General features: G+C 40.1%; 1 protein-coding gene across 1 annotated transcript; it reads left to right on the plus strand.

The window, feature by feature from the left end:
• Positions 1 to 217: 217 nt before the first annotated feature.
• On the plus strand, positions 218 to 26,901 carry LOC100359104 (vomeronasal type-2 receptor 116). Its single transcript, XM_070067600.1, has 6 exons — positions 218 to 379; positions 654 to 893; positions 2,671 to 3,477; positions 13,044 to 13,304; positions 14,696 to 14,819; positions 24,858 to 26,901. Exons 1-6 carry the CDS (start codon positions 218 to 220, stop codon positions 25,769 to 25,771), a joined length of 2,508 nt encoding a protein of 835 aa, XP_069923701.1. The 3' UTR covers positions 25,772 to 26,901.
• Positions 26,902 to 27,255: the final 354 nt, after the last annotated feature.

The raw sequence follows: 27,255 nt of genomic DNA on the forward strand, positions 1-27,255 counted from the left end.
TTTCACTTAAGTTACATAGAAAAATGGAGAGAACATGCAAATATAAAATATGAAATGATAATTCAATACAGAGAAAAATGAAAACCAAGTGAACATCTCCAATTATCCAACAGAGTTTATGAATAAATTCTTATGTTTGAAAGAAAACAAAAAGTTTAAGCTGACTTGAACAGAGTGAAATATTGTATTAGGAAATTATAGCAAGGACAGGGGTCAAATGGCTCAGGTGGACCTAGCTGAAGAGGAGAATGTTCTAAAATTTGGGACAACTGATGAGTCAGGTGGTATTCAGCCTACTCCAGAAATTACTGAAAACAGAAATGCTTGCTCCTGGGTGTTGTCCTTAGGTTGGGACACATCGAGGAAAGGGTTCCTGAAGGTGAGTGTGAGAACAGACATGGTTGATTTCAGAGGAGTTCAAGGGCCATTCCACAATCTTCTAGAGCACTTGGAACTTCACTCACACCTCCTCCTTTTGCCAGAGCTGAGGCACCACTGAGTGGAAACCTGAGTCTGATCATTGCTGCTTCAGGGCGGGGCTGTGTTGTTGCTCCAAATTCCATAGTCTCACCCTTTTCCCTGATGCTGCTCCTCTCTTTAGGTGGCTGTGGAAGAACTACCAATATGTGCTGGCCTTCCGCTTTGCCATCCAGGAGATCAATAAAAACCCCCAGCTACTCCCCAACCTGACCCTCGGTTTCAAATTCTACAATGCCTTTGCCAGTGAACAGTACACCTTATTGAGCATAGTGTATTGGTTGTTTGGGGCCACTATGCCTTTACCTAACTACACCTGCCATACACAAGGCAGACATGTTGCCATCATTGCTGGAACCACATCAGCGTTGTCTGTTGAATTTGGAACGCTTTTGGAGCTCTACAAAACCCCACAGGTAATGAGTTGTGAATCTGGAGAACAGTAGTTGAATCTCCTCCAACACTATTCTCTCACCTCTGAAGGAAGGGAAATGGGGCATCTCCCTGTGGTATAAGACTGACCCCATGGGAATTCCTGGGGTGATTAATAGTGGAGGGAGAAGAAACAAAAGGAAGTAGCAGGGAATGCTGAGAGCCTCCCCCCAGATGACTGTCTAGGGCCTGTGTATCCATCCCCCACCAGCTGGAGACATTGGCAAATACAGCTCCATACTGCATCAGAAATGTCCACAGCACACAGAGGTATCCTGTCCTAGTGCAGCACTGTCTCGGGAGGGATCCAGAGACCAAGCAATATTAGATGTTAAGATATGAAGTCCTGCTCATATGGTTTCTGTTTGGGCAAATCTGATGGCTATGTGAGTTCCAAAGATTTCCAAGGCAGGTTTTTAAGATGATTGATTTATTTGAAAGCACAGCACAATTGGGAAAGTTATAACCACCACCCTGACATGGAGAGGGAGAGAGGGAGGGAAAGGGAGAGAGAGAATGGGAGAGAGAGCTTCTATTCACAGGTTTACTCCATAAATGCCCACAATAGCCATATATGAGTCAGGTAGAAGCCAGGAGCTAGGAACTGAATGCAGATCTCCTACTTAAGTGGCTATGGTCCAGCACTTGTGTCATGTTCTGCTGCCTTTTCAGGCATGTTTGCAGGAAGGTGGATAAGAAGTGGTGTAGCCACGCCTTGAACTGGATGGAGTTCTGAAATGGGATGCTGGTGTTACAAGTTGGAACTTAACTCATCTGACCCAAACTGGCTACACCCAGAATGTTGAGGCTCAATTCAAGTTAGACTGGAATTCACCTAATCCCTGTGCCCAATCATCCCTTTTTCCCAGGCACACAAATTGATTTCTTTGCAGCATTCCTAGTGATAATTGTGCTTACTAGTCCTCATGTCTTGCTGTTTTTATTTGAGGGCCAGGGAAATACACACATAGACACACACACACACAAACACAGACAGACACAGAATTCCCATCCGCTGGTTCACTCACCAATACCTCCCATGATGTTGGACTTAATCTGCCACAGCAGAAGCATAGAGCCAGGAATGAAACCCCATATGAATGTAATAAATCAAATTACTTGAGCTATAATTATTGTCTCCCAGAGTCTGCACTAGCAACTTAGATATACTTCACCAGTGACCTGCTACACAAACAAAAATCAGGACATGTATCTGCCAAACAGGCCACCTGGTGATCAGAGGATTCTGGTTTGGAAAAATTATTTTGCCCCAAATCAAAGAAGGTTGGTGATTGTATCCTTGGAGACAACGCAGGATTCCTGTGGTAATCAGTGCACTCCAGATACAAAGAGATCAACACAGTAGAGATTTCTGTCTCAGAGTTATCTACAATGGTGGCTGCTGGAGGAGGTGGCTCTGCTCCACCAGTCATCCTGGGAAAGGATGGGGAAAGACCACTGGCTGGGTGAAGTAGCATCCAAAGTTCCTTCTTCTCAGTCCCCACTGCAGCACAGGAAGAGCATACAGAAACTGACAGATTTTCTTTAAGTGTACATTTATTAACCTAAAGCAATGGGCATGTGAAGCATGGTCTTCTCTGTGGCCAAGATAGCAGGATTTGTCCATTCCTGCCATGCACTTTGTCTTTACTCAGTAGCATACTGCAGAAGGAATCCCTTGTTTAGAATTTTTTTCACTCGCTTCTAAGAGTGAGAACCCAAATCCCACAAAAGTTTGATCGTGTTTTTCTTTGCTTTTAGCTCACCTATGGCCCTTTTGATCCCATGCTAAATGATAAGGACCAGTTCCCCTCACTCTATCAGATGGCCAGCAGTGACAGCTCTTTGGGCCATGGAATGATCTCCTTGTTGCTGCATTTTGGCTGGACTTGGGTGGCTCTCTTTGTGTCTGATGACATGAAGGGAGAGCAGTTCCTTCAGTACTTTGAAGCAGCGATGCTCAAGAAAGGAATCTGTGTGGCCTTTACAGTGAAGCTCCCTGTCACAAAGAAGTTGTATGCGGGTAGTGATCTCACTTTCATGAGTAGCATCAGAGTTTCATCTGCAAATGTGCATATACTCTATGGTGATGTAAGAGGTCTCATCAGTGTGGACATTTCAGTGCAGTCATTTTTAACCATGGGGAAGGTGTGGATCATGACATCAAAGTGGGATCTTGTCATTTCTGAGACAAACCACATTCTGCACTCTTTGCATGGAGGCTTCTCTTTTTCACCCCACAAGGAAGAAATCCCTGGCCTCAAACTTTTTGTCAAGACGGCAAAGCCTTCTCACTACCCAGAAGACTTTTACTTCAGTAAATTATGGCTTTTTCATCTGGACTGCTCACTTGCAGGATCATTTTGTGGACATATTGGAACCTGCTCACCAAATACTTCCTTAGAGTTTCTTCCAGGACACATTGACTTGCTGACCATATCTGACTCCAGCTATTTAGTCTACAATGCTGTCTACACAGTGGCCCACGTCCTCCATAAAATGATTTTGGAGAAAGTAGAAATGAGATCCTTAGCAGAAGCATCCCAGCCCATGATTCTTCCCTGGCAGGTAAACCTCCCCTGGAACAGAACAGACACTACCCACTTGATGGAATCTAGAGATGTTTTATTGAGGTACAGCATCATGACCCTGCTCTCATTTCAAGGTCAACAGGATTGCAATAAATGATTTTTTTAAAATTTATTTCTTTATTTGAGTGGTAGAGTTACAGAGAGAGGGAGAGACAGAGAGAAAGGCCTTCCATCTGCTGGTTCCCTTTCCAAATAACTGCAATGGCTGCAGCTGGGCTGATCAAAGCCAGGTGCCTGGATCTTCTTCTGGGTCACCCACATGGGTTCAGGGGCCCAAGCACTTGGACCTGGAAGCTGGGTTCTTTCCATTGGTTACAGCTGTATCTGTGATTGTTGACTTTGGCTGGAGTTTTCAGTCATTGCAGATTTTGAATGTATACTATTAGAAATTGTATCAGAAAATAGTGTTTTTTTACTTTGCATAACTAAGACTTTCAAATTTTATTTATTTAAAGGGCACAGATTTCATGTATTTATATGTCAATGTAAGAAAAATAACAACACTTCCCACCCTTTCTCCCTCACTCCCACCCTTCATCCTCCTTCTTTTATATTTCTTTTAATTCTTGTGATAACATACTTTCAGCTTACTTTATAATCATATGCTTAAACCTCTACTAAAGAAGGTATTTAACCAGTAGTAAGTAGATCACTTTCTCAGGAGTATAGTCTACGTGGGCTATAAATAATAATGAAATCTCAGGATATCTGTGTCACTCATTTATGTTTATATTTAAAAATGCATACAAACAATAAGTAAAATGAACATATAATTAGATCTGTACTATTAAGTTTAGTCTCTGAAAATATTTTAGTGAATAATTCTCATCTTTATCAGAACCCATTATTTTTTTAACTTTTATTTAATGAATATAAATTTCCAAAGTACGATTTATGGATTACAATGGCTTCCCCCCCATACCGTCCCTCCCACCCAGTACCCTCTCCTGCTCACACTCCAAATCATCCCCCTCCTCCCTCTCCAATTCCAACTCTTAATTTTTGCAAATATCTATTTCCAGTTTACTTAATGATCGTATGGTTAACCCTACACTAAGTAAAAGAGTTCAACAAATAGTGTGAAGAAAAAACCTCTCTCTTCTTCAGCAGAAGAGACAAGGGTTGTAAACCATTATTAAATCTCAAAATGTTTGTTTCACTCCAATACATTATATTTCAGGTACTGTAATAGTTACCTTGGTTCAGAGAAAATATATGGTATCTATCTTTTTGGGACTGGCTTATTTCACTAAGTATGATGGTTTCCAGTTGCATCATTACAAAAGGCAGGATTTCATTTTTTTCAGCTGAGTAGTATGCCATAGTGTATATATGCCATAATTCCTTTATCCAGTCAATAGTTGATGGATGTCTGGGGTGAATCCATATCTTAGCTATTGAAAATTGTGCTGTAATGAACATGAGGGTACAGATAACTCCTTCAGGTGCTGATTTCTTTTGGTTTGGGTAAATTCCCAGGAGTGGGATGGCTGGATCATATGGTAGGTCTGTATTCAGGTTTTTTTTTTAAATAGAAAGCTTTTATTTAATAAATATAAATTTTCAAAGTACAACTTCTGTGGTTCTTCCCCCCATACCCACCCTCCTACAATCCCAAACAATCCCAAACAATCCCACCACTTACTAGTGCTCCCATCCCATTCTTCATTGATTTATTTTTAATTATCTTCGTATACAGAAGATCAACTCTGTACTAAAAGTAAAGATTTCAACAGTTGGCACCCACACAAACACACAGAGTATAATGTACTGTTTGAAGACTAGTTTTACTGTTAATTCTCATAGCACAATACATTAAGGACAGAGACCCTACATGGGGAACAAGTGTAGAGTGATTCCTGTTGTTGATTTAACAATTGACAGTCTTATTTATGATGTCAGTGATCAACCGAGGCTCTTGTCATGAGCTGCCAAGGCTATGGATGCCTCTTTTTTTAACTTTTATTTAATGGATATAAATTTCCAAAGTATGACTTATGGATTACAATGGCTTCCCCCCCATACTGTCCCTCCCACCTGCAACCCTCCCCTTTCCCACACCCTCTCCCCTTCCACTCACATCAAGATTCATTTTTGATTATCTTAATATACAGAAGATCAGCTTAATATACATTAAGTAAGGATTTCAACAGTTTGCTCCCACACAGAAACATAAAGTGAAAAATAATAGATGATTTTTTAAATGATGATGAAATCAGATCAGACCTATTGTCATGTTTAATCCCAGTGAGAGTCAAGTTGGGAATTGATAATTTTTTTTTTTTTACAGAAGATCAGTTTAGTATGCATTAAGTAAAGATTTCAACAGTTTGCACCCCCATAGAAACACAAAGTGAAATATACTGTTTGAGTACTCGTTATAGCATTAAATCTCAATGTACAGCACATTAAGGACAGAGATCCTACATGAGGAGTAAGTGCACCGTGACTCCTGTTGTTGACTTTACAAATTGACACTCCTGTTTATGGCATCAGTAATCTCCCTATGCACCAGTCATGAGTTTCCAAGGCTATGGAAGCTCTCTGAGTTCTCTGACTCTTATCTTATTTAGACAAGGTCATAGTGAAAGTGGAGGTTCTCTCTTCCCTTCAGAGAAAGGTACCGCCTTCTTTGAAGACCTGTTCTTTCCACTGGGATCTCACTCACAGAGATCTTTTGCCAGAGTGTCTTGGCTTTCCATGCCTGAAATACTCTCATGGGCTTTTCAGCCAGATTCGAATGCCTTTAGGGCTGATTCTGAGGCCAGAGTGCTATTTAGGACATCTGCCATTCTATGAGTCTGCTGAGTATCTCACTTCCCATGTTGGATCACTCTCCCCTTTATTTATTCTATCGGTTAGTGTTAGCAGTTACTAGACTTGTTTATGTGCTCCCTTTGACTCTTAGTCCTTTCATTATGATCAATTGTGAACTGAAATTGATCACTTGGAATAGTGAGATGGCATTGGCACATGCCACCTTGATGGGATTGAATTGGAATCCCCTGGTATGTTTCTAACTCTACCAATTGGGGCAAGTCAGCTTGAGCATGTCCCAAATTATACATCTCTTCCCTCTCTTATTCCCACTCTTATGTTTAACAGGGATCACATTTCAGTTAAATTTCAACACTTAAGAATAACTGTGTGATAATTACAGAATTAAACCAGTCATATTAAGTAGAACAGACAAAAAAACTACTAAGAGGGATAATGTATTAAGTTGTCCATTAGCAGTCAGGGCTATGCTGATCAAGTCACCATTTCTCATAGTGTCCATTTCACTTCAGGAGGTTTCCTTTTTGGTGTTCAGTCAGTTGTCACTGATCAGGGAGAACATATGGTATTTGTCCCTTTGGGACTGGCTTACTTCACTCAGCATGATGTGTTCCAGATTCCTCCATTTTGTTGCAAATGACTGGATTTCTTTGTTTCTTACTGCGGTATAGTATTCTAAAGAATACATATCCCATAATTTCTTTATCCAGTCTACCGTTGATGGGCATGTAGGTTGGTTCCAGGTCTTGGCTATTGTGAATTGTGCTGTGATAAACATTAGGGTGCAGACAGCTTTTTTGTTTGCCAATTTAAATTCCTTTGGATAAATTGCTTTGAATATATTGAGGAATGTTCCTTCTATACCCAATTTGCTTAGAGTTTTCATCATGAAAGTCTGTTGAATTTTATTGAATGCTTTCTCTGCATCAATTGAGATAATCGTATGCTTTTTCTTTTGCAGTCTGTTAATGTGGTGAATCACGTTGATTGATTTGCGAATGTTGAACCAAACCTGCACACCAGGGATGAATCCCACTTGGTCTGGGTGGATGATTTTCTTGATGTCTTAGCTATTGTTAATTGAGCTGAGATAAACATTGAGCTTTTTTTTTTTGCCAATTTAAATTCCCTAGTGTAAATTTCAAGGAGTGGGAAGGCTGAGTCATAGGGTAGGGCTATATTTAGAGAGAGAGAGAGAGAGAAAGAGAAAAATTGAGAGGGTCTTACATCCAATGGAATGCTTTCCAATTGGCCACAAGGATAGAGCAGCACTGTTTTGAAGCCAGGAGCCAGGAGCTTCTTCCGGGTCTCCCAAATGGGTGCAGAGGTCCAAGGACTTAGACCATCTTCTACTGCTTTCCCAGGCCATAGCAGAGAGCTGGATCAGAAGTGGAGGAGCTAGTCTCCAACTGGCACCCATATGGGTTGCTGGTGCTTTAGGCCAGGGTGTTAACCTGCCGTGCCACAGCCCCAACCCCCATAGTGACTTTTCCAGTTTGCATTCTCACCAAAAGTGCATTAGTGTGCCTTTTTCCTCATATCCTCACCAGCATCTGTTGTTCATTGATTTCTCTATGAAATCCATTCTAAACTGGGTGAGGCGAAACCATATTGTGGTTTTGATTTGCGTTTCCCTGATGGCTAGTGGTCCTGAACATTTTTTCATGTGTCTGTTGACCATTTTGATTTCCTCTTTTGAAAAACGTCTGTTTAGGCCCTTGGCCCATGTCTTAAGTGGGTTGTTGTTTTGTTGTGGTGGAGTTAGTTTATCTCTTTGTAGATTCTGGCTATTGATTCTTTATCAGTTGCATAGTTTGCAAATATTTTTCCCATTCTGTTGGTTGCCTCTTCAGTTTCCTGACTTTTTTTTTTTGCGTTACATAAACTTCTCAATTTGATGTAATCCCAGTTGTTAATTTTGGCTTTGACTTCCTGTGCTTCTGGGGTCTTTTCCAAGAAGTCTTGGCCTGTGCCTACGTCTTGCAGGTTTTCTCCAAAGTTCTCTAATAATTTGATGGTGTCAGGTCATAAATTTAGATCTTTAATCCATGTTGGAGGGATTTTTGTGTAAGGTGTAAAGTGTGGAAATTCAGTTTCCGCAGCACCATTTGTTGAATAGACTGTTCTTGCTCCAGGAATTGGTTTTAAGTCCTTGGTCAAAAATAAGTTGGGGGGCCGGTGCTGTGGCACAGTGGGTTAAAGCCCTAGCCCGAAGCACTGGCATCTCATATGGGCACTGTTTCTAGTCTCAGCTTCTCCTCTTCTGATCCAGCTCTCTGCTATGTCCTGGGATAGCAGTAGAAGATGGCCCAAGTCTTTGGGCTTCTGCCTCTATGTTGGAGATCTGGAAGAAGCTCCTTCTCCTGGCTGCGGATCGGCGCTGCTCTAGCAGTTGCGGCCATCTGGGGCGTGAACCAGCAGATGGAAGACCTCTCTCTATTGTCTCTGACTCTCTCTGTAACTCTGCATTTCATATAAATTAAATAAATCTTATAAAATAGAAGTTGGTTATAGATGTTTGGATTGATTTCAGGTGTTTCTGTTCTGTTCCATTGGTCTATCCATCTGTTTTTGTACCAGTACTAGGCGATTTTGATTATAACTGCCCTGTAGTATGTCTTGAATCTGTTATTGGGATGCCTCTAGCTCTGTTTTTGTTGTATAAGATTGCTTTGGCTATTCGAGGTCTCCTGTGCCTCCATATGAATTTCAGCATTTTTTTTTCCAAATCTGAGAAGAACATCTGATATTTTGATTGATATCACATTGAATCTATAAATTGATTTTGGAAGAATGGACATTTTGATGATATTGATGATTCCAATCCACAACCATGTAAAATTTCTTCATTTTTTGGTATCTTCTTCTATTTCTGTAAAGTTTTGTAATTCTCATCATAGAGTTCTTTGACATCTTTGGTTAAGTTTACTCCAAGATATTTAATTTTTTTTAGCTATTGTGAGTGATATTGATCTTAGAAGTTCTTTTTTAGCTGTGGCATTTCCTGTGTATACACAGGCTGTTGATTTTTGTACATAGTTTTTATATCCTGGTACATAGCCAAACTCTTCTATGAGTTCCAATAATATCTTAGTAGAGTTCTTTGGATCCTCTAAATAAAGAATCATATCATCTGCAAAGAGGGATAGTTTGACTTCTTCCTTTCCAATTTGTATCCCCTTGATTTCTTTTCTTTTCTTTTGCCTAATGGCTCTGGCTAAAACTTCTAGTACTGTATGAAATAGCAATGATGAGAATGGGCATCTCTGGTATTGGATCTCAGTGGGAATGCTTGCAACTTTTCTCCACTGAGTAGAATGCTGGCCGTGTGTTTGTCATAAATTTCCTTTATTGTGTTGAGGAGTGTTCCTTCTATACACAGTTTACTTAGAGTTTTTCACCATGATAGGGTGTCGTATTTTTTCAAATGCTTTCTCTGCATCTATTGAGATAATCATATGGTTTTCTTCTGCAGGTTGTTAATGTGGTATATCACATTGTTTGATTTGTGAATGTTGAACCATCCCTGCATACCAAAGATAAATCCCAAGTGGTCTGGGTGGATGATATTTCTGATGTGGTGTTGCATTCTATTGGCTAGAATCTTATTGAGGATTTTTGTGTCCATGTTCATAAGGGAATTGTTCTGTAATTCTCTTTCAATGTTGCATCATGTTTAAGTTTAGGAATTAAGGTGATGCTGGCTTCATAGAAAGAATTTGGGAGGATCCCTCTGTTTCAGTTGTTTTGAATAGCTTGAGAAGGATTGGAGTTGGTTCTTTACATTTCTGGTAGAATTCATCAGTGAATGCATCTGGCCTGGGCTTTTCTTTGTTGTGAGGGCCTTTATTACTGATTCAATTTCTGTCTTGATTATGTGTCTGTTTAGGTTTTCTATATCTTCATGGTTCAAGGTAGGTCTTAGGTGTCCAGGAATCTATCCATTTCTGCTAGATTTCCCAGTTTGTTGGCATACAACTCTTTGTAGTAATTTCCGCTACCTCTTTTAATTTCTGTGGTGTCTGTTGTTACATTCCCTTTTTCATCTCTATTTTTATTGATTTCGGTCTTCTCTCTCCTTTTTTTGGTTAGTTGGGCCAATGGGGTGTCAATTTTGTTTATTTTTTTAAAAGTACCTCTTCGTATTGCCGATTTTTGGTAATGTTTTTTAGATTCAAATTTGTTGATTTCTTCTCTAATTTTAATTACAGATTTTGTTGCTGGTGGATTTCTTAAGAGAGCCATTCTAACAGGAGTGAAGTGAAACCTCATTGTGGTTTTGATTTGCATTTCCCTGATGGCTAGTGATCCTGAGCATATTTTTAAGTGTCTGTTGACAATTTGATTTTCCTCTTTTGAAAAATGCCTATTCAAGTCCTTTGCCCATTTATTTCTTAATGGGGTTGTATTTTTTGTTGTTGAATTTCTTAAGCTCTTTATAGATACTGCATGTTAACCCTTTATCAGTTGCATAGTTTGCAAATACTTTCTTCCATCTGTTGATAGCCTCTCCATTTTGCTGAGTGTTTCCTTTGGAGTGCAGTAGCTTTTCGGCTTGATGTAATCTCATTTGTTAATCTTGGCTTTGATTGCCTGTGCTTCTGGGGTCTTTTCAAGAGTCTTTGCCTATGCCAAAGTCTTGCAGAATTTCCCCAATGTTCTCTAGTAATTTGATGGTATTGGGTCATAGATTTAGGCCTTTGATCCATTTTGAGTGTGTTTTTGTGTAAGTTGTAAGGTATGGGTCTAATTTTACACTTCTGTAAGTGGAGATCCAGTTTCCCCAGCACAATTTGTTGAGGAGATTGTGCCTTCTTCAGGGATTTATTTTAGTTCTTTTGTCAAATATAAGTTGGTTGTGGATGCATGGATCGATTTCTGGAGTTAAGAGCCCATTACATTTATTCTCTTCTGTTTGTTGACTTACTTTTTCAGGGATTTCTGTTGAACTTCATCTGATATGTTACGCAGGACAAAGTGCTTCAAGAATTCGATTGCAGGTCATGAGAAAACAAAGATAAACAAATGGGTCAAATTTTTTGAAATTATGCAAAAACCAGAATATATGGCCATATTGGATAGTAGTTATTACATTTGTATTCCTGTATACACTGTGGCCCATGTGCTTAGGAGATACATTTTTTGAAAGTAGAAATGAGTTCTCCGTAATATCCTAAGATGACTCTGGGAAATACAGTGTGTTACAAAATCTGCAAGAATCAAGGATCAGAAATTGTGGTCATATTTCTTATATATGAGACTATTGAGGATGCACATTAGTTAGCACAGGATATGTCCTCTGGGTTACAGATGGTTTTGCCTAGATTTTCCTCACAGCTTATTTGAATCTACTCTTTCCCCATATATAGAATATATTTAGGAAGTTCTGTTTGCATGTGAAAAGTACAAATAGATGAATAAATTTGTTGAACAAATAGGTGTGTTATGTAGAAGACAAATATGTATATGTAAAAAATAACATCAGAAAGTTCACTTCATAATCTATCTTCTATTTTACTTATAGGAGTGTTTTATTTTTTATTTTATTTTTTATTTTTTTGACAGGCAGAGTGGACAGTGAGAGAGAGAGAGAGACAGAGAGAAAGCTCTTCCTTCACTGTTGGTCCACCTCCAATGGCCGCTGTGGCCAGCGTCCTGTGGCCAGTGCACCACACTAATCTGAAGGCAGGAGCCAGGTGCTTCTCCTGGTCTCCCATGTGGGTGCAGGGCCCAATCACTCATACCATCCTCCACTGTACTCCCGGGCCACAGCTGAAAGCTGGACTGGAAGAGGGGCAACCGGGACAGAATCCAGTGCCCTGACCGGGACCAGAACCTGGTGTGCTGGCGCCACAAGGTGGAGGATTAGCCTATTGAACTGTGGCGCCGGCCGAGCATTTTATTTTTATTTGTGATTAGATTCACACTTTAGAAAAGTAGACAGAATTCTTCCACAGAAATAACTATGGATTATTTGGAAATCTTCTACAAATTATTTAAGAATTAATTGATAGCTATTTCAATATAAAAACTTAGTTTTATCCTGCAGCAGGTGTGTTGTACCCAGAATGTCAAGGGTTAACATATACTATCAGTAACCTCAGGACCATCAGTATATTTGTTTTTGGCCATACAGTCCTACCTGGAATGTCAAAGATAATCACACTTACCATAAAAAGTGACCCAAAATATTTAGAGAAAAAACACTCATGTATTATTTCAAGCTCTGTTAAGATATAAATGCATATATCTACGTATCATTGCATATATAGAAGACATGCACACATTTTTATAAATATGGATCTCAGTGCTAAGAGGGGTCTTGAGTCATTTCATGGAAAATGTATACGATGAAATTAGCATACATGTTTATCTAATTTTTCAATCAAAATAACTGATATTTCATTCTGTTTTTGAACCTCATGAAGACCCTGTGTATGCACATAACTGTGACATATCACAACTGTCAAGGTATTTAAAAGACCAACCATGTTGTACTCAATTGTTTATATTAGGGTTAGCTTCCATAAAGCCCCACCTAAACCTTCTGGCTGCAGCAGAGCCTTGCAATAGTTCCCCTCTGAACCCCACAAACTACAATTTTTCTGACTGGATACAACCATTCTACTTTTATATTTGGGGGGCGGGGAACAAATGTTCTCTTCACTAGAAGTTGTTGACCATCCAAAGAATTAAACCTGGAACATAGAGAGGAGGGTAGAAAATGCTTGTTCAGTGCATATACATCTCCCTCTAATTTGAAAGGTCTCCCTGTTTCCACTTATTCCTGTTCTCCAGCTTCATCCAATCCTGAGGAAAATCCAGTTTACAAACCGTGCTGGAGATGATGTGTCTTTCCATGAAACAAGACACCATGTGGTACATTATGATATTCAGAACATTGTAAATTTTCCTGCTGGATTTCGGTTGCTGGTTAAAATTGGAGAATTTTCCTCTAAGAGTCCACATGACCAAGATTTGCTGATCAATGAAGACATTATAGAATGGCCTGTTGGATTCAAAAAGGTGCATTTTCTTTTTATATTGGATAACTACTACAGAGAGATCTGAGTAGAGCCTTGGGAGATTAAGTGTGAAGTGACCATGTGATTCCCATTTCCCATCTTGGCACTTAACTGATGGTGTTCCTTACACATATCCTGAGCTAACACCTATCAGAAGAGCATGAGTGCATAGCCTTACCTTTTCAGTTTTGTCATAATTATTGGTGTAGCAGTTGAGTTAAAACTAGACAAAGTTAATGAATAGAGGCAGAGACCCAAGCATAGATATACAGATCTTTAACATATCTCTGTATATAATCTCAACTTTTTAATCTCATAAGTCACAGTCTTTCTTATTTTTTTTAAATTTTTTATTTCAATGGCAGAGTTAGAGAGAGGAGAGAAGTGAGGGGAGATATCTTCTGTCTGCTGGTTTATTCCACCAATGGACAACAGGCAGGGCTGTACAGGTCCAAAGTCAGGAGCCAGGAGTTGCTTGTGGGTCACTCATGTGGGTCAGGGGTCCAAACACTTGGTCCATTCTCTGCTGCTTTCCAAGGCATGTTAGCAGGGAGGTGGATTGGAAGTGGAGCAGCTGGGAATAGAAATGGTGCCCATATGGGATGCTGGTGCAGCAGGAGGTGATTTAATGTGCTACACCACAAGACTGGCCCCCTTGTTTTATATGTATATATATATGTATATATATATATATTTAACAGGCAGAGTGGACAGTGAGAGAGAGAGATAGAGAAAGTCTTCCTTTGCCGTTGGTTCACCCTCCAATGGCCACCGTGGCCAGTGCACCACACTGATCTGAAGGCAGGAGCCAGGTGCTTTTCCTGGTCTCCCATGGGGTGCAGGGCCCAAGCACTTGGGCCATCCTCCACTGTACTCCCTGGCCACAGCACAGAGCTGGCCTGGAAGAGGGGCAACCAGGACAGAATCCGGCGCCCTGACCGGGACTAGAACCCAGTGTGCTGGCACCGCTAGGCAGAGGATTAGCCTATTGAGCTGCAGCGCCAGCCCTGCCCTTGTTATATTTTCATGCATGATAAGTAGAAATACATAATGGGTTGACTTATTCATCTTCTTGCAGATACTATTCCCATATTCCTTTAGAACATAGAATAATGCATTTTAAAGATTTTAGATAAAGTGACTTGATATGCATGACAAATGCCCAAGGGATCTAACTGATACTATATGAAATAAAACTGAGCAGGTATTTTTGTAATACTTGATAAAGAAACGATGAGGTGGGAATGATGATCATAGAAACCTGCATTAAATGTCATAGTCATGGCCTTCAGTTGGAGGTCAGTGTTATGCTGTAAGGAGGGAAGTATTGACACCCATTATAATGGCTGATAATGTGGAAAACCATGATCAATGCTTTTCTTTTTCCTTCAGACTCCTCAATCTGTGTGTAGCCAGAGCTGTGGTCCAGGATTTCGGAAAATGTCACAGGAAGGAAGACCTGTCTGTTGCTATACTTGTGTTTTTTGTCCAGAGAGAGATGTTTCCAATCAGACAGGTAGAAAATACAGAATTTCAGATTGACAGCTTTACTGTCCTAATTATTTCTCAATAAAAAAGAAACCAAAGAGATTTGCAGTGACTTCATACTGCACCACGGTTCTCAATGCCAGCTTATTCTCATTCATTCAGTATATCCATGCATGATTATTACTGCTACTTCTTTATGTGTAAGCTGTTGTCTTGTGATATTCCTTCTTTTTTTTTTTATCTTTTATTTAATGAATATAAATTTCCAAAGTACGTCTCATGGGTTACAATGGCTTTCCCCCCCATACCGTCCCTCCCACCCACCACCCTCCCCTTTCCCACTCCCTCTCCCCTTCCATTCACATCAAGATTCATTTTCGATTATCTTAGTATACAGAAGATCAGCTTAGTATACCTTAAGTAAGGATTTCAGCAGTTTGTTCCCACACAGAAACATAAAGTGAAAAATAATAGATGATTTTTTTTTAAATGATGATGAAATCAGATCAGACCTATTGTCATGTTTAATCCCAGTGAGAGTCAAGTTGGGAATTGATAGTTTCTTTTCTTTTTTTTTTTTTTTTTTAACAGATCAGTTTAGTGTACATTAAGTAAAGATTTCAACAGTTTGCACCCCCATAGAAACACAAAGTGAAATATACTGTTTGAGTACTCGTTATAGCATTAAGCCTCAGTGTACAGCACATTAAGGACAGAGATCCTACATGAGGAGTAAGTGCACAGTGACTCCTGTTGTTGACTTTACCAATTGACACTCCTGTTTATGGCATCAGTAATCTCCCTATGCACCAGTCATGAGTTTCCAAGGCTATGGAAGCCCCTTGAGTTCTCCGACTCTTCTGAAAGTGCTAGGTAAGACAGTATTCTTCTCTGATTTGCAGGTCGAACACACTATATTCTTTTTTTTAAATTTTTGACATGCAGAGTGGACAGTGAGAGAGAGAGACAGAGAGAAACGTCTTCCTTTGCCGCTGGTTCACCCTCCAGTGGCTGCCACGGCCGGCGCGCTGTGGCCGGCGCACCACGCTGATCCGATGGTAGGAGTCAGATACTTATCCTGGTCTCCCATAGGGTGCAGGGCCCAAGTACTTGGGCCATCCTCCACTGCACTCCTTGGCCACAGCAGAGAGCTGGCCTGGAAGAGGGGCAACCGGGACAGAATCCGGCACCCAACTGGGACTAGAACCTGGTGTGCCGGCGCTGCAAGGCAGATGATTAGCCTAGTGTGCCATGGCGCCAGCCGAACACATTATATTCTAAGACATATAAGATGTGTAATCACCTAGGCTTCCTGTTGGTGCCTAGAAGTCTTGAAACGAATACATTTTTATACACACATGATAAGCACAAAGCTATTGCACATATTTCATTATATAATTATTGCATTCCTTTTTTTAAACTTTTATTTAATGAATATAAATTTCCAAAGTACAGCTTATGGATTACAATGACTCCCCCCATAACTTCCCTCCCATCTGCAACCCCCTTTCCTTCTCCCTCCCCCCTTCCATTCACATCAAGATTCATTTTCCATTGTCTTTATATACAGAAGAGCAGCTTAGCATATATTAAGTAAAGATTTCAACAGTTTGCACCCACATAGAAACACAAAGTGAAAAATACTGTTTGAGTACTAGTTATAGCATTAAATCACAATGTACAGCACATTAAGGACAGAGATCCTACATGAGGAGTAAATGCACAGTGACTCCTGTTGTTGACTTAACAAATTGACACTGTTGTTTATGGCATCAGTAATCACCCTAGGCTCTTGTCATGAGTTGCCAAGGCTATGGAAGCCTTTTGAGTTCGCCGACTCTTATCTTATTTAGACAAGGTCATAGTCAAAGTGGAAGTTCTCTCCTCCCTTCAGAGAAAGGTACCTCCTTCTTTGATGACCTGTTCTTTTCACTGGGATCTCACTTGCGGAGATCTTTCATTTAGTTTTTTTTTTTTTTTTTTTTTTTTTTTTTTTTTTGCCAGAGTGTTTTGGCTTTCCATGCATGTAATACCCTCATCGGCTTTACAGCCAGATCCGAGTGCCTTAAAGGCTGATTCTGAGGCCAGAGTGGGGTTTTGGATATCTGCCATTCTATGGGTCTGCTGTGTATCTCACTTCCCATGTTGGATCATTCTCTCCCTTTTTTATTCTATAGCTAGTATTTGCAGACACTAGTCTTGTTTATGTGCTCCCTTTGGCTCTTAGTCCTATCATTATGATCAATTGTGCACAGAAATTGATCACCGGGTCTAGTGAGATGGCATTGGTACATGCCACCTTGATGGGGTTGATTTGGAATCCCCTGGTATGTTTCTAACTCTACCGTTTGAGGTAAGTCAGCTTGAGCATGGCCCGAATTGCACATCTCTTCCCTCTCTTATTCCCGCTCTTATATTTGACATCTATCACATTTCAGTTAAGTTTCAACACTTGAAAATAACTGTGTATTGATTACCATATTCAACCAAAAGTATTAAGTAGAACAAAAGAAAATACTAAGAGGGATTACGTATTAAGTTGTTCATCAACAGTCAGGGTGAGGGCTGATCAGGTCACCGTTTCTCATAGTGTCCATTTCACTTCAGGAGGTTTCCTTTTTGGTGCTCAGTTAGTTGTCACCGATCAGGGAGAACGTATGGTATTTGTCCCTTTGGGACTGGCTTATTTCACTCAGCATAATGCCTTCCAAATTCCAAACAGGGATCACTTTTCAATTAAAATTTAAACACCCAAGAATAATTGTGTGTTAATTACAGAGTTCAACCAATAGTACTAGAACAAAAAAATACTAAAATGGATAAAGTATTACATTGTATATGAACAGTCAGGACAAGAGCTGATCAGGTCACTGTTTCTCATAGTGTCCATTTCACTTCAACAAGTTTCCCCTTTGGTGCTCAGTTGTCGCCGATCAGGGAGAACATATGATATTTGTCTCTTTGGGACTGGCTTAATTCACTCAGCATGATGTTTTCCAAATTCCTCCATCTTGTTGCAAATGACCAGATTTCATTGTTCTTGACTGCTGTATAGTATTCTATAGAGTACATGTCCCATAATTTCTTTATCCAGTCTACTGTTGATGGGCATTTGGGTTGGTTCCAGGTCTTAGCTATTGTGAATTGAGCTGCAATAAACATTAATGTGCAGACAGCTTGTTTGTTTGCCAATTTCATTTCCTTTGGGTAAAATCCAAGGAGTGGGATTGCTGGGTTGAATGGTAGGGTTATATTCAGGTTTCTGAGGAATCTCCAGACCGACTTCCATAGTGGCTTAACCAGTTTGCAATCTCACCAACAGTGGGTTAGTGTCCCTTTTTCCCCACATCCTCGCCAGCATCTGTTGTTGGTAGATTTGTGTATGTGAGCCATTCTAACCGGGGTGAGGTGAAACCTCATTGTGGTTTTGATTTGCATTTCCCTGATTGCTAGTGATCTTGAACATTTTTTCATGTGCCTGTTGGCCATTTGGACTTCCTCTTTTGAAAAATGTCTATTGAGGTCCTTGGCCCATCTCTTAAGTGGGTTGTTTGTTTTGATGTAGTGGAGTTTCTTGATTTCTTTGTAGATTCTGGTTATCAACCCTTTATCAGTTGCATAGTTTGCAAATATATTTTCCCATTCTGTCAGTTGTCTCTTCACTCTCCTGACTGTTCCGTTTGCAGTACAGAAACTTCTCAATTTGATGCAATCCCAAATGTTAATTTTGGTTTTGACTGCCTGTGCTTCTGGGGTGTTTTCCAAGAAGTCTTTGCCGGTACCTATATCTTGCAGGGTTTTTCCAATGCTCTCTAGTAATTTGATGGTGTTGGGTCATAGATTTAAGTCTTTATTCCATGTTGAGGGAATTTTTGTGTAAGGTGAAAAGTAGGGGTCTTGCTTCATGATTCTGCATGTGGAAATCCAGTTTTCCTAGCAGCATTTATTGAATAGACTGTCCTTACTCCAGGGATTGGTTTTGGATCCTTGATCAAATATAAGTTGGCTGTAGATGTTTGGGTTGATTTCTGGTGTTTCAATTCTGTTCCATTGGTCTATCCACCTGTTTCTGTACCAGTACCATGCTGTTTTGATAACAACTGCCCTGTAGTATGTCCTGAAATCTGGTATTATGATGCCTCCGGCTTTGTTTTTGTTGTACAAGATTGCTTTAGCTATTCGAGGTCTCCTGTGCCTCCATATGAATTTCAGCATCATTTTTCCAGATCTGAGAAGAAGGTCTCCAGTATCATGATTGGTATCGCATTGAATCTGTAAATTGGTGTTGGGAGAATGGACATTTTGATGATATTGATTCTTCCAATCCATGAGCATGGAAGATTTTTCCATTTTTTGGTATCCTCTTCTATTTCTTTCTTTAAGGTTTTGTAATTTTCATCGTAGAGATCTTTAACGTCCTTGGTTAAGTTTATTCGAAGGTATTTGATTGTTTTTGTAGCTATTGTGAATGGGATTGATCTTACAAGTTCTTTCTCTGCAATGGTATTGCCTGTATATACAAAGGCTGTTGATTTTTGTGCATTGATTTTATATCCTGCTACTTTTCCAAATCTTCTATGCGTTCCAATAGTCTCTTAGTAGAGTTCTTTGGGTCCCCTAAATAATGAATCATATTATCTGCAAAGAGGGATTGTTTGAGTTCTTCCTTCCCAATTTGTATCCCTTTAATTTCTTCTTCTTGCCTAATAGCTCTGGCTATAACTTCCAGAACTATATTAAATAGCATTAGTGAGAGTGGGCATCCCTGCCTGGTGCCAGATCTCAGTGGAAATGCTTCCAACTTTTCCCCACTCAATAGGATGTTGGCCGTGGGTTTTTCATAAATTGCTTTGATTGTATTGAGGAATGTTCCTTCCATACCTAGTTTGCTTAGAGTTTTCATCATGAACGGGTGTTGTATTTTATCAAATGCTTTCTCGGCATCTATTAAGATAATCATATGGTTTTTCTTCTGCTGTCTGTCAATGTGGTGTATCATTCAGGAGCATGTTGTTTAATCTCCATGAATTTGCATATGCTCTAGGGATTCCTGAGTTGCTAATTTCCAACTTCATTTCTTTATGGCCCGAGAAGCCTCATGGTATGATTCTAATTCTTTTGAATTTGCTGAGACTTGCTTTATGGCCTAGTATGTGGTCAATCCTAGAGAAGGTTCCATGTACTGCTGAGAGAAATGTAAATGCTTTCTGTGTAGGATGAAAAGTTCTGTAGATATCTATTAGATCCATTTGGGCTTTAGTGTCATTTAAATCTATTGTGTCCTTGTTGATCTTCTGTCCTGTTGATGTGTCTATTTCTGAGATTGGGGTATTGAAGTCCCCCAGTACTATTGTATTGGGGTCTAAGTCTCCCCTTAAATCCCTTAAGAAATCTTTGAAATAAACCAGTGCCCTGTAATTAGGTGCATATACATTGATAATCATTATATCTTCCTGTTGAATTGATCCCTTAATCATTATATAGTGCCCCTCTTTGTCTCTCCTAACAGTTTTTGTGGTAAAGTTTATGTTGTTCGATATTAAGATGGCTATGCCCACTCTTTTTTCATTTCTGTTGGCATGGTATATCTTTTTCCAGCCTTTCACTTTCAGTCTGTATGGATCTTTATTGGAAAGATGTGTTTCTTGTAAGCAGCAAATAGATGGGTTTTGTTCCTTTACCCAATCAGCCACTTGGTGTCTTTTAACTAGACAGTTCAGTCCATTAACGTTTAATGTGACTATTGATAAGTAGTAGCTTTGCCCTGCCAATTGCCAAAGATATTTTCTGATATATGTTTTGAACTTCCTGTGATCATTTGGTGTGAGATTTCCTTCATTTACCTTCTTTCAAATTGATGACCATGTTTCTGTGTTTCTGTGTGTAACACGTCTTTAAGCATCTTTTGCAGGGCTGGACGAGTGGCCACAAAGTCTTTCAATTTCTCTTTATTGTGTAAGGTCTTTATTTCACCTTCATTCACAAATGAGAGCTTACCAGGATATAATATTCATGGCTGGCACTTTTCCTCTCTTAGTACCTGGGCTATATCTTGCCATTCCCTCCTAGCTTGAAGGGTTTCTGATGAGAAGTCAGCTGTGAGTCTGATTGGAGATCCTCTGAGAGTAATCTGACATTTCTCTCTTGCACATTTTAGGATCTTTTCTTTCTGTTTCACTGTGGTGAGTTTGATTACAACGTGTCGTGGTGAGGATCTCTTTTGGTCACGTTTATTAGGGGTTCTGTGAGCTTTCTGTACTAGGATGTCTCTGTCCTTCTCCAAACCTGGGAAATTTTCTGCTAATATCTCACTAAAAAGGCCTTCTAATCCTTTCTCCCTCTCCATGCCTTCAGGAACTCCTAGAACCTGAATGTTGGGTTTTTGAATAGTATCCTGAAAATTCCCGACAATATTTTTTAGATTTCTACTTTCCTCTCCTTTTCTTTGGTTTGACTGTGTATTTTCCTGTGCTCTTTTTCTAAGTCTGATATTCTCTCTTCTGTTTCACCCATTCTGTTTTTGAGGCTCTACTAGTTTTTTCATTTCATTTTGATTCCTCCTTAATATTTCATTTTCATGAGAGAGATTTTCTATCTTGTCCATTAAGGATTTCTGTAGTTCGTGAATTTGTTTTTGAGAACTTCTTAATGTTCTTATCAATTTTTTGAGATCCCCTCTTGCATTTCTTCTATCTCATCATCTTCATAATCTTGAATTGGGGTGTCTATTTCATTTGGGGTTGTCATAGTGTCTTCCTTGTTTTTGTTACCTCGGCTTTTGCCTTTGTCATATTGGAGATATTCTTTTTTTTTTTCTCTATATACTGTGACTCTAGATTAAGAGGACTGTCTGCTTTTGATGGTCCTTAGAGGCTGTGAAGGGTGTGGCCACAGAGCTCTGGTTCTACAGGGTTAAGGGTGTGCCAAAGGTGATTCACCCTGATTGTTCTCTTGCCCTCTCTCTCTCTCTCTTTTGACTCAGTTGGGAAGTAATTCCACACAGCTGAGTGGAATTGAGAGTAGTTGATGTATGAAATGTGGCCCCTGTGGCTATTCATTTGCTTACCAGAGTCAGGTTTTTCTGCTTGGCTAATGAGGCGCACCCACTTTGCATATGCAAAATAGTACGCACCACTTTACTTTCGTAAAATGGCGCCTGCCCTTTGTCTTGCTCGGCTTTGTAAGGTGAGTGGAGAGAGAGGCTAAATGTCCATGCCAGTTCCCCTTATTTATTTGATTTTTTCTCTCCTCCAGCCATCCTGGTGAACTTTCCCCAATGGGGATTCAGGCCTCGTTCTCTGCAGGGTCTTTCTGGCTTTCCCCACCAATGTCTCAGGTTACCGAGAGGTTTTTTTTTCTCACCTCCCCTTCCCGTGCTGGCATGAAGACTCTGCAGCTTCGGCAGGTTCGGCGGGTTCAGCGGGTCCGGCGGGTCTGGTGGCTCCAGCAGCTCCTGTAGCTTGGCTTCCATGCAGTGGGCGACCTTGCTCTCCCTGTAGGTCCTCAGAGTCACAGCCACTAGATCTGGAAGAGTTCCCTCTGCAGTTTTTCCCTGATCCTTTTCCTGAGGCTACCGTAACTCCACTTTTATTAAACTATCTTTTCCCGGACTATCGGTGTGCGCCCTCACTATTCCGCCATCTTGCAGTCTTATTTCTGTGCATTCCTTTTAATACTGTATCTTTAATATTATATGTGAGACTAAGGATGTCTAATTAAAACCACAACACTTTCTCTCAGGTCTATGGAATTTATTAAGAGAAATGTTCCAAGTGATATATGATTACCACAACCTAATTAAGCACACAATTTAGTATCCCTATAAAAACTTTTGAACAAGACAAGAAATTACCTTTCAAAATTATGAATCAAAATGCATGTACTGAGAAGTATAAAAATATACTAGGTCTCAATAAGAACTATTTCCATTGTTCACAATATTAAGAGATAGACCTTGGAGTCATTTGATTCAATTATGTTATCAGTAGCAACCATTTGGTTTCAATCTTTCCCAAGAGGAAATTTATATTGTTAGTCATTAGAAAGGTAAAGAAACAATGACTTAACTTATCCATAATGGGTTTGGGAATACCCACTAATGTATAAAAAAATATGAAAAATGAGTGAACATACACTTGAAGCCCATTGTGCAGCAGCATTTGCTTGTGTGCCCTCAGAATGTCTCTGAGATCACACCTGTTGAATATATGAAGAATGAGTATCTCCAGATAAAAATTGCCAGGGAGAATTATTTTAAAATGTTTCTGAATATTTTATGATTGAATGAGTACCACCTGCAAAAATTATATAATACCTTTATGATAAAGGTAGCCAAATCAATACCATTTTCTGTATTTAACTGAAATGTCATTGAAGCAGAGAAATACCCATTCATTGACCTCTATTTAGGACTTCTTTCTTGTGTAATGGCACAAGAGTTTTTTCATGAGGGACAATGTGGTGTGCAGAGCTCAAAGTATTCCATTCCTTCCATGAGGCAGAAGGGTAATAAGCCCTTATTTCAGGTGAAATTGGAAAGTTTCAAAAACCTAATTTCTCCTTGAAAATTTTGTTGAAAATATCAGTTATACCCAAATGACTTATAATAAAGTCAAACTCCTCCATAAAATCCAAATGTTTTTGATTTGATAAAATATATTTCAACCTTTGCATTGAATAACTGACAAAAATTGTCCCAGAGTTATGAAAATATAAAACAAGGAGAGACTTTTTTTTTTACCAGATATCAAACAGTATACAATGAAGAAATGCTAGATATTGATTGTTGTAAGTATTTCATAGGCATTTTGCATTTTTATTTCTCTGCAAGAGAAGGTAAGCTCTAAAGTTGATTATCCTAGGCAAATGTTCTAAGCCATGATGATGCAGGATTGAGCATGAGAAAGACTGGAGACAGCAGGGTGAGGAATTCAGAAGAATGCAAATGGACATCACTGTGCCACAGGATGAGCCACCCTAACCACTCATTTGCTAAAGATGCCATTTGAAATAGTTTGTTCCCATTTGTAGATGAGAATTCTCCCTGGGTCCGGAATGTAGAAACTTGCTCTGGTGTGGCCTCATATTTTTAAGAAAACTTTTATTTAATAAATACAAATTTTGAAAGTACAATTTTTGGATTATAGCGGTTTCCCCCCCATAACTACCACCCCATGCACAAACAATCCCATCTCCTACTCTTCCATCCCATTCTTCATTGATTCATTTTTAATTATCTTTATATGCAGAAGATCAGTTTAGTATAAACTAACTAAAGATTTCAACAGATTGCACCCACACAGACATACAAATTATAAAGTACTGTTTGAAGACTAATTTTACCATTAATTATCATAGTACAACACATTAGGACAGAGATCCTACGTGGGGAGTAAGTGCACAGTGACTCCTGTTGTTGATTTAATAATTGACACTCTTATTTATAATGTCAGTGATCAACTGAGGCTCTTGTCATGAGCAGCCAAGGCTATGGAAGCCTCTTGAGTTCACAAACTCCGACCTTATTTAGACAAGGTCATAGTCATAATGGAAATGCCTCCCTTCAGAGAAAGATACCTCCTTTGATGGCCTGTTCTTTCTGCTGGGATCTCACTCACAGAGATATTTCATTTAGGTCATTTTTTTTACCACAGTGTCTTGGCTTTCGATGCCTGAGAAACTCTCATGGGCTTTTTATTCAGATTGGAATGCCTTAAGGAATGAATCTGAGGCCAGAGTGCTTTTTATGGCATTTGCCATTCTATGAGTCTGCTGTGTATCCCACTTCTAATGTTGGATCATTCTCTCCTGTTTAATTCTATCAATTATTATTAGCAGACAATGGTCTTATTTATGTGTTCCCTTTGATATTTAATCCTATCTTTATGATCAATTTTGAAGTTAAACTGATCACTTTAACTGGTAAGATGGCATGGTTATCTGGGTGTGGCCTCATATTACATCAGAGTATTTTATACTCAAAATGGCATTGCAAAGTAACCATTTTTCCCAACAGGGAAAATTTCAGAATTTCAGCAATGGAAACTCAGCCTTTCTTCTTCCACAGATGCAGAACAGTGTATCCAGTGTGCAGAGCATGAGTATCCGAACATGGAGAGAAGTCACTGCCTCCCCAAGCTAATGACCTTCTTAGCCTTTGAGGATGCCCTGGGGATGGCTCTGGTTTGCATGGCTCTGTGCTTCTCTGTAACCACAGCTGCAGTTTTGGGAGTCTTTGTGAAGCACCGAGACACTCCCATCGTCAAGGCCAATAACCGGTCTCTCAGCTACATCCTGCTCATCGCCCTCCTCCTGTGCTTCCTGTGCTCCTTACTCTTCATTGGCCGTCCCAACACAGCCACCTGCCTCCTCCGACAAATAACATTTGGTCTTGTGTTCACAGTGGCTATTTCTGCTGTGCTGGCCAAGACCATCACTGTGATTCTGGCTTTCAAGGTTATGAAACCTGGAAGAACAATGAGGCGATTGCTTGTATCCGGAGCTTCTAACTTCATCATTCCCATCTGTTCCTTGATCCAACTAGCTCTATGTGGCATCTGGTTGGGAATCTCTCCTCCATTTATTGAGTTAGATGCATATGCTGAGCCTGACCACATCATCCTGGTGTGCAACAAGGGCTCAGTCACTGCCTTCTACTGTGTCCTGGGCTACCTGGGTTCCTTGGCCCTAGCGAGCTTCACTGTAGCTTTCCTAGCCAGGAATCTACCTGACACTTTCAATGAAGCCAAGTTCCTGACGTTCAGCATGCTGGTGTTCTGCAGTGTCTGGGTGACCTTCCTGCCTGTCTACCACAGCACCAAGGGGAAGGTCATGGTGGCCGTGGAGGTCTTCTCCATCTTGGCCTCCAGTGCGGGACTCCTGGGGTGCATTTTTGCCCCCAAGTGCTACATTATTCTTATAAGGCCTGAAAAGAATTCTCTGAAAGGCTTAAAGAAAAGAGCAAGTTCTAAGGGATTCTAATATTTTTCTGCTTTTTTTGTTGTCACATTTTCAGAGTTTGGTGCCAAAACCAAACTGATATAACATTCCATATATATAAAATAACTAAAATCAACTTTTCCTTTGAAAATGACTTCTAGGTAAGACACTTAGCCTAGCAGATTACATGGGATCAGTTTCTGGCTCTGACACCTGGCCTGTACTTTTGACTCTTGGGGACCCTGGAAGGAAGTGGTGATGGATTATGGAACTTGGTTCTGTCCACGCATATGAGAATCCTGGTTTGACTCCCCATTTTGGGTCTAGCCACAGCCTAAGTATAGGCATTTGGGGTGTAGAAGCATGAGGTATAGAATGAGAGGTGTCTATGCCTCAGTAGTCACTAATGTTCTGGCAGCCAATATCATACTGAATGGAGGGAAGCTGAAAGCATTTCCCCTCAGATCTTGAACACAATAGGCATGTCTACTTTCAACATTCTTATTCAGTACACAACTTGAAGTGTTGGCAGGAGCAATTAGGGAGGAGGAAGAAGTAAAGGGCATCAAAATTGGAAAGGAGGGGGCCAGCACTGTGGCATAGCAGGTAAAGCCACCCCCTGCAGTACTGGCATTCCCATATGGCACTGGTTTGAGATCTGGCTGCTCCTCTTTCTATCCAGCTCTCTGCTATCGCCTGGGAAAGCAGTGGAAGATGGCCTAAGTTGTTGGGCCCTTGCACCCATGTGGGAGACTTGGAAGAATCTCCTGGCTCCTGGCTTCAGATTGGTGTAGCTCTGGTCATTGATGCCATTTGGGGAGTGAACCAGCGGGTGGAAGATCTTTCTCTTTCTGACTCTCCTTCTTTCTTTGTGTGACTCTGACTTTAAAATAAATAAATAAATCTTGGGGCCGGTGCTGTGGCTCAGTAGGTTAACACACTGGCCTGAAGTGCTAGCATCCCATATGGGCACCTGTTTGAGTCCCAGCTATTCTACTCCCTATCCAGCTCTCTGCTATGGACTGAAAAAGCAGAAGTCCTTGGGCCCCTGCACCCACATGGGAGACCCAGAAGAAGATCCTGGCTCCTGGCTTTATATAGACACAACTCTGGCCATTGTGGCCAACTGGGGCGTGAACCATCGAGTGGAAGACCCCCTCACCCCCACCCCTCCTCTCTCTGTGTAACTCTAACTTTCAAATAAATTAAATACATCTTTAAAATGAATGAATGAATGAATGAATCTTTAAAAAAATTGGAAAGGAGGAGGTCAAACCATGTGTTTGCAAATGACATGGCATTGTACATGGAAAATCCTAAATACTCCACCAGAAAGCTGTAGAACTGATAAACCAATTCAGTAAAGTTGCAGGTTACAAATAAACACCAAAAAGCCCATGGGCTCTTTAACACCCTAATGATGAACTCATTGATAAAGAAATCAAGAAAGAAATCTCATTCATAATATCCACAAAACAATCCAATACTTTGGAATAAATTTAACCAAAGAAATGCAAGATCTCTAC

Source organism: Oryctolagus cuniculus, assembly GCF_964237555.1.
Source record: "Oryctolagus cuniculus chromosome 16 unlocalized genomic scaffold, mOryCun1.1 SUPER_16_unloc_1, whole genome shotgun sequence".
In the NCBI taxonomy this organism is placed as follows: Eukaryota; Metazoa; Chordata; class Mammalia; order Lagomorpha; family Leporidae; genus Oryctolagus; species Oryctolagus cuniculus.

Coding starts and splice junctions, on each gene's coding strand:
- LOC100359104 (XM_070067600.1), top strand. CDS start 218: ATGGCTCAGGTGGACCTAGCTGAAGAGGAGAATGTTCTAAAATTTGGG. Junction 380..653: donor CGAGGAAAGGGTTCCTGAAG/GTGAGTGTGAGA, acceptor TTTGCCATCCAG/GAGATCAATAAAAACCCCCA. Junction 13,305..14,695: donor GGCCTGTTGGATTCAAAAAG/GTGCATTTTCTT, acceptor TTTTTCCTTCAG/ACTCCTCAATCTGTGTGTAG.